Raw genomic sequence first — 6,873 nt, 5'->3', positions numbered from 1 at the left:
CCACAAGAAGATGTTATTGGTTAATGTCTTCAGCAAGCCAAATCGAGCCAGATCAACCTGACTCATGTTTCAGGGACAATCCCCATGCAGTGAAAACATTGCTGTGTGTCTCGCAAGAACTGACCGTCGTCAACTAGCACGTAGCACCTTACTTTACTACTTTCCTTCCGAGAATCGAATTGGGTCACGAGCGAATGTTGCGACGAGAAGTCGCGCTACATGTTGCTTGTTTCATTGTGACACTTCAACGTCTTGTATGATACAGATTGTTGTTGTGTAATGAATTCTTTTACCACAACTTGTAAGTGACAAGTGGTGGCCAATGAAACGTTTTTGATGATGCTTGCCCAAGCTTTTTACCAACACCAGTAAGCTGGATAGAAATGAAGTAAACCTTAACTCCACCTCCTACTTTTAAACTTCAGAGAAATAATAGAGTAGGGATGAAAGTTTAAAATGTAAGAAGTGTGATTATAAGTAAACGATTTTAATGAAACACATTCGATGACTGAACGTCAAACTGTTTTAACGTTATTTCAAATGTCACGGGAAAGGTAATTGCCAATGTCTAGTGTAGTGAGTTGGCAAAATTGCCAAAGTCGGCAAAATTGCCAAAACGAGTTCATATATATGGGATTTCAGGTCATCGCCAACCACTAATCTTCTATGGACTTGAGACAGAAACGTTACTTGCGGAAGACATACCTACTTACCGTATTTGAACGAAAGGTGTTGCGGACTATTTTTCCTATCGTAAGCCTGGCAAAAGTTGACCAACTACGGTGGATCGGCCACGTCGCAAGGATACCGGACGACCGTGCAGTGAAATCCATTCTCTCCAAGAACCGGCACCAGGGACAGAGGTGCTCAACATGCTAAGCGGCTTGACCACTTATGTTGAAGCCGACTTGCATGTGTCGAAACGCTCAACGAATTGGCGACGAGTAGCCCAGGACCGAGTACAGTAAAGAAGAATTCTTGATTCAGCAAGAGCCACCCCGGCTCTATGCAACTAGAAACAAGAAACAAGTAAGAGCTTCAAGGTTTTAAGTTTCCATATTCAATATTCAATATTTTACAAACCTATTTTGAAAAGAAATTAAAATTTTACCATCGAGTTTAAAATTTATGCAGGTACACTCAACCCCCGCTAATATGAAAAACAGCTCGTTCAGATTGGGCGAGTTCATTTTTAATCTGAATATTTGGTAACTCTATTCATTTTCACAAACGCGCAAGACGCGCACCCTATGAACTTGTTGTTTTGATTTGACGAAAACAAACGTTTTGAAAACATCTCAAACATGCGCGAATTCTGAAGGTTCGATTTGTATAATACGAAATTGGCTCGGCAGTTTCGACTAAAATGGTCTATTTTGAGTGCTGGAGAGAGATAAGTTGCATATTAGCAATATTGCCAAAGCTCCTGAGCAAGAGGAAACGCATTAAGATTTTTTGCTTTTTTTTTAATTTACCGCTCCACTTTAACGTCAATTGTGTGTGACGCTTGATCGGTTTTTAATGTGAACGCATTCATACCACCGGGGTACAGATTAAAAATGTTCAGATTAAAGAAGGTCATACCAACGGGGGTACACGGTAATCTGTATATCTGGAATCCAAGTAAAAAACAGCGTTTTGTAGCATTTTCAAGAGCATTTTATAGCATTCTGTACCTTCAGTTTTGTATCAGTGTTTTAGAAAGTTGACATTCTGTGGCCTGTGCGATGCGAACACTCGAAGCTCGAACAGCAGTCTGCTTCTTTTTTCTTCAATGTACAGCACGGATGCTAAAATAATATTTAATTTTTGAGTCGCCAAATAACAAAATCTCTGCTATTTCGAGGATTCTGAACGCGATTTTAGTTTCGTAAATTAGATAAATACCAGTATACTATTATTTGAGTGTACAATGGCAACGGTAAGTCGTGTTTTACAACACAAAGCAAGTTCCACGGAGGAATAGCACTTTATCAATACAATCTAGCTACTTGATTAGATTAGGGAGTTATATGGTTTACTCAATTGCAATCAATTTCAATAATTTACATACTACAATGAAATCATATGGTGCTGGACTTATTGTAAACACCTGTTTGCAGCCAACGCATGAGTTCAAAGTGGAAATGACTTGCACCGGCTGCTCTGGGGCAGTGGAAAGGGTCCTTGGCAAGTTGAAAGGTAAGCAAATAGCCAACAGTTGGTTAGCAACCAGATATCGAGTGTTTTTTAAAAGCGATTTAACTTGTTAATTTATTTTTAATTTTTTACTCACAGAAAAAGTCGAGAAAGTTGATATTGATCTGGACAACAAAAAAGTTTTCGTTACCTCAAAACTAACGTCGGAAGAATTGCTTGAAACTATCAAGAAAACAGGCAAAGAGGTGTCCTATGTTGGAGTAAAATAGGAACTTTAATTCTATTTGAACTCAGGGATGTTCGCGATTCATTATTTTATTTACACGTTAGCTTGATTTCTAGCATAAGGTAAATAAGCATAACTATTTGTAATAGTACACGTTTTTAATTCATTAATTAAATAAAGCCGTAAACTAATCAGTGTCTCAAATATGTAGATAAAAGCAGTTCGGATGGTTAACATGAAAGTATGTACAAAATTGGCTTGAAAATGTAATGTTTTGTCCTAACTTCGATTCAGTACAACATCTTCAATCATTGATACCCTTCGCTCAAGACTCAGCATGGCCATTTCAATTACTCCCAGCTTACAGAGGACATGCTTCTCAAAATTATTGCTTCCAATCCATTCGTCGGGTTTTATACAGGATTCCGACAAGCAACGTTGATGAGGTGCGCTGCTTAGTCTTATTACAATTTCCTTGAGGCATAGAAATTCTTAATTACTAATCGACATTAAAAATATAACTATTTTGTTAAACGACAAAACTAAGAAAGAGCAGAATAATTATTCGCAAACCTCCACGGCATCTGTGAGCTGGAAATTTTCTGTTTTGCGAGCATCTACCAGAACGCTCGTGTCTGGATAATTCTCTTTGTTGCCAAATTGTAGTTCGTCATCGTCATCAGTTTCACGATAATCGTCGTAACTGAGTTTCTTGCAATATGGAACCGACTGTCTACAGTGTTTCTGCGTTTGTTCTTGCTGAACGTCGCTGCTCTCAGATGTATATAAAGAGTTATCCGAGGATTCCCCAGTAAAATTAGCCCTCCAAAGCATGATCTGCAAAAAAAATAATTTTAGACTGACAACATATTGATAAAGCATAGCTTTCTTACATGTCTATCGTCACTTCCGGTAGCAAATGTGTGACCATCTTTAGCGAATTTTACAGCGGTCACTGGTCCTGTATGTCCTGTAAGAGTGTAGATATGCCGACCTTCCAGCAAATCAATTATTTTTACAGCTCCGTCGTCACTTCCAGTGATCAAATATGTTCCCGAAGAATGGAAGTCCAATGAATTCACAGGTCCATCAAATATCCGGTAGTACTGGATCAGTTTCCGAATTTTTATGTCAAAAATCTTTACCCGAGCATTATCCAGGGCAATTGCTACCAGTGATCCATCCGGATGCCATGCTACTTTATTTCCGGCTCCTTTCTGATCGACGAAAGTGTGGATACAATTGCCGGAGGCCGGATCGAATAACTTTAGCGTTTTATCATCCCCACAAGAAGCAATTAATTTATTATCAGGGGAAAATCGTGCACACCGCACCCAATTTGTGTGCCCTGTAAATGAGGACACGAAATGTTTGCGTGATACGCGCCACAGTTTTACTGTTTTGTCGTCGGAAGCGGTGATCAGCTTTTTGCCCTTTGAATCAAAGTCTACCGACCGTATGTTGGAAGTGTGTGCACGAAATTCATCACAATTGCCCATCAGTGACGGTACCCAGATTTTGATGGTTCGGTCCTTGGAAGCAGAAGCAACAATACGTCCATCCGGGGACCAAGCGACATCATTAATTACATCCGTATGGGCCGCAAAACGCATACAACGGATTTGTTCATTCATATTCCATACAATAGCTGTACTGTCAACTGAACTTGTTACAAAACGATTTCCTTCCGGGTGAAACGCAATACCGGTTACTTTGCCTCGGTGGCCTTTCAAATGTCGAATAAGCACAGGATCGGACATTTTACTTCGGGTCTGCGGAATGAAAAATTAAAAAGTAGACAGTTACCCACATATAATGCATATGCTTACTAAGATTGTCGTACTTTGATTAAACACGAAGTTAGTACTTGTGGATTAACTTTTACAAATAGGTTTTCAATTGTTTTGTTCGATTAAAGTTAAAATACACAATTAAATTTGCAAATTACAAGTTACAAAAACCGTTTGCATTCCAGTTTACACTTTTTGGATTTTAACGAGGTTTGTTATGACGAAATCAACTGTGGCTAAACGATAAAATGGATTTGGACGTTGGGTCAACTAGTTTCCATTTTTTGAATCGTATGGCCATTCACAAATTACGTAATAAGCTGGAATCACATCAAATGACGTCAGTGATGGTTGCATGCAGAGATGCCGAAGTGAAGACATGTCTTCATTTTTGAAGACATTTCTAGATAGAATTAACAAAAGGGCGAATGTCGCAAATGTAATCAAAACGAGTGAGAGTTACTTTTTGGTGGACCAGCATAGAAAAATCAACCCTCACTCGGTTTGTTTACGCTTGCGACATTCGCCCTTTTGTTAATTCTATCTTTATTTTTGTTACAAAAAAGTGAAATGTCTTCACTTGAAGACATGTGAAGACATGTCTTCACCATGCAATTTAAATGGGCGGAAAGCCGAAGGAAGACAAATGAAGACATTTTTCCTTGATTCGTGAAGACTTTTCAAAAAATCACCTGGCATCCCTGGTTCCATGCATTTTCAATGAGCGCATTCACAGCATTCACACGAGTGCCGTGACGTTCCGTGATGTGACGTTCCGGGCGCGTGTGAATGCGCACATTTGGCCTTGCCAGCGTTGCTGATATTGTTCAGGGTTTTGCGTGAGAAAAAAGGAAGGGAAGTATTTTTGCTTTTGTCAACACTCACGCGTTGACAGTTCGGCACGAGATTTCCTGTACGCACAGCAGCCTATACGAAATCTCTTTCACTGCTGGCATCGCCAATTGAAAATGCAACCGACCATCACTGACGTTCCGTTACGATACGTTGCCGATGATGTTCGCTGATGGTGCGTGTGATTCCAGCTTAAAACATGCAGATTAATTTCAGTGTCGAAGTTCAACATGACAAGATACCCTCGTGAATCGTTCTTTGAAATTTTTGTCACTTTTCGTATCAACTGTGGTGAACTGTCAACAAATCAAAACATTACCGTGCTTTTGCTTTTTTGCGTGTGTATTCCGTAACCGTACCGAACTGGAAGTGCCGATATTTTCCTGAAAGTCTATCTAAATTGTAGAATAACTTGTCATTTTCACTACTTAGCGGTTTCTGTTTCTGAAATGTTTGCTAAACAAATATTTAGCAAATGGCCAGCGTTATTTTCTGGTAAGTTTTGTTATTCTACTAACGATAAATGGTACAGTATTGTGGTTGATTTCAGTGTTTAAACACTCCCCGTCAACCTCCGGTGCGGCTAATCCATTTTCGGCTCAAACGGCAATTAAATTTCCTTTTGCCGCTGTATGTAGCCGATATTGTTCGACAGTGGCAATACCCCAGCTTACCGATGGATCTGTCGTACAGAAGGTTAACAAACAAATTGCATCCGGCAATGAAGGGCGCTTGTTCGCGGTAGTACAACTTTGCGGTAAACAATTCAAAATCACGGCCGGGGATATAGTTATTGTCGAAGGCTACTGGCCTCCTACAAATGGAGACCGTATTCGACTGGATAAGGTACTCGTTGCGGGTGGAACGGATTTTTCCCTGATTGGACGACCGCTAGTTTCGCCTAATTTGGTGGATGTTCAAGCAACAATCGTTGAAAAGTCACTTTCGCACACGAGGACACACTTCAAGAAGAAGCGAAGGAAGCAATACATGCGTATCAATTTCTACCGAACACAGCAAACGATGATTCGAATCAATTCGATAGAAATTAATCCGAATGGTGTAGAAACGCAAGGTGAGACTAATTTGCCAGAAAAATTCTTTTGAATTTTGGTATGCTATTTAGAATAATAAATGTAGAAAATCTAAACTTCAATGACTTTTGTTTTAAACAGCGGCCTCTAGGTTATCTACATATTTTAAAAAGAATTTGGTTTGGTAAAGTCACCGGTCATCTTTTGTTTTTGAAAAGTGTTCAAGTTACAAGTACCTATACTGTCTCGAGGGTTTTGGGTAAGGACCATACGGGGCGAGATGAATATAGATCTATTGGAATTAAAACTCTGGCTTTAAATATTAAACGTTTATTAAAGCTTCCGAACAGGATGAAAATTGGAATTGGAATGAAAAAATCTAAATTGATATATCTATGACAAACACGCAACCTAGCAGGGTTGTTACTGTTTCGTCGCAACCTATTAGTCGATTGTTGCTATGTTAACACCCCCTCTCAAACTGATAATCCGATCATCATAGAAAGTTCTTTGATGCGCCCAGCATCTACGGCTTTGGTAAACAAATTTGCTGGCTGATCTCATATAATATCTCAGTTCCACTCATTTGTTAGCTACGTGGTCCCGAATAAATTGATATGCTTAGATCGTTTTGACTCGCAGTTTTTAGCCATACTGATGCTTCCTTGATTGTCTTGAAAGATTATCACTGGATCTTTTGCATCTTTTAATTGTAGATCTTCGAGTATGCCAGATAAATTGCCTCAGAAACAGCCGAACTAAGTGCCACATACTCAGCTTCGTTTGACGGTGTTGCAATGGTGGTTTGCTTTATGCTTGACCAAGATACTGC

The 6,873-nt window shown here is 39.4% G+C and overlaps 3 protein-coding genes across 4 annotated transcripts; 2 read left to right on the top strand and 1 right to left on the bottom strand.

The window, feature by feature from the left end:
- The first annotated feature begins 1,748 nt into the window (after positions 1-1,748).
- Positions 1,749-2,571, top strand: LOC128734664 (copper transport protein ATOX1). The gene is made up of 3 exons (XM_053828960.1): positions 1,749-1,921; positions 2,103-2,181; positions 2,278-2,571. The coding sequence occupies exons 1-3, from the start codon at positions 1,913-1,915 to the stop codon at positions 2,406-2,408; spliced, it is 219 nt and encodes a 72-aa protein (XP_053684935.1). The 5' UTR covers positions 1,749-1,912; the 3' UTR covers positions 2,409-2,571.
- LOC128734662 (POC1 centriolar protein homolog) lies at positions 2,476-4,264 on the bottom strand. 2 transcript variants are annotated; one of them, XM_053828957.1, is made up of 4 exons: positions 4,209-4,259; positions 3,259-4,137; positions 2,939-3,202; positions 2,476-2,839 (listed from the first exon to the last, which is right to left on the bottom strand). In XM_053828957.1, the coding sequence occupies exons 2-4, from the start codon at positions 4,123-4,125 to the stop codon at positions 2,645-2,647; spliced, it is 1,326 nt and encodes a 441-aa protein (XP_053684932.1). In that variant the 5' UTR covers positions 4,126-4,137; positions 4,209-4,259; the 3' UTR covers positions 2,476-2,644. The 2 variants fall into 2 exon arrangements, with proteins under 2 accessions (XP_053684932.1, XP_053684933.1); XM_053828958.1 differs by lacking the exon at positions 2,476-2,839 and having other exon boundaries at positions 2,927-3,202; positions 4,195-4,264.
- A 1,121-nt stretch (positions 4,265-5,385) lies between these two features.
- LOC128734663 (39S ribosomal protein L21, mitochondrial) lies at positions 5,386-6,148 on the top strand. The gene is made up of 2 exons (XM_053828959.1): positions 5,386-5,502; positions 5,558-6,148. The coding sequence occupies exons 1-2, from the start codon at positions 5,457-5,459 to the stop codon at positions 6,112-6,114; spliced, it is 603 nt and encodes a 200-aa protein (XP_053684934.1). The 5' UTR covers positions 5,386-5,456; the 3' UTR covers positions 6,115-6,148.
- Positions 6,149-6,873: the final 725 nt, after the last annotated feature.

Source organism: Sabethes cyaneus, chromosome 2, assembly GCF_943734655.1.
Source record: "Sabethes cyaneus chromosome 2, idSabCyanKW18_F2, whole genome shotgun sequence".
Classification (NCBI taxonomy): domain Eukaryota; kingdom Metazoa; phylum Arthropoda; class Insecta; order Diptera; family Culicidae; genus Sabethes; species Sabethes cyaneus.
This window is presented reverse-complemented; position numbering and strand designations above follow the sequence as displayed.

Coding starts and splice junctions, on each gene's coding strand:
- LOC128734663 (XM_053828959.1), top strand. CDS start 5,457: ATGTTTGCTAAACAAATATTTAGCAAATGGCCAGCGTTATTTTCTG. Junction 5,503..5,557: donor ATGGCCAGCGTTATTTTCTG/GTAAGTTTTGTT, acceptor GGTTGATTTCAG/TGTTTAAACACTCCCCGTCA.
- LOC128734662 (XM_053828957.1), bottom strand. CDS start 4,125: ATGTCCGATCCTGTGCTTATTCGACATTTGAAAGGCCACCGAGGCAAA. Junction 3,203..3,258: donor CCGGAAGTGACGATAGACAT/GTAAGAAAGCTA, acceptor TTTTTTTTGCAG/ATCATGCTTTGGAGGGCTAA. Junction 2,840..2,938: donor AGCTCACAGATGCCGTGGAG/GTTTGCGAATAA, acceptor CTATGCCTCAAG/GAAATTGTAATAAGACTAAG.
- LOC128734664 (XM_053828960.1), top strand. Junction 2,182..2,277: donor GGTCCTTGGCAAGTTGAAAG/GTAAGCAAATAG, acceptor TTTTACTCACAG/AAAAAGTCGAGAAAGTTGAT.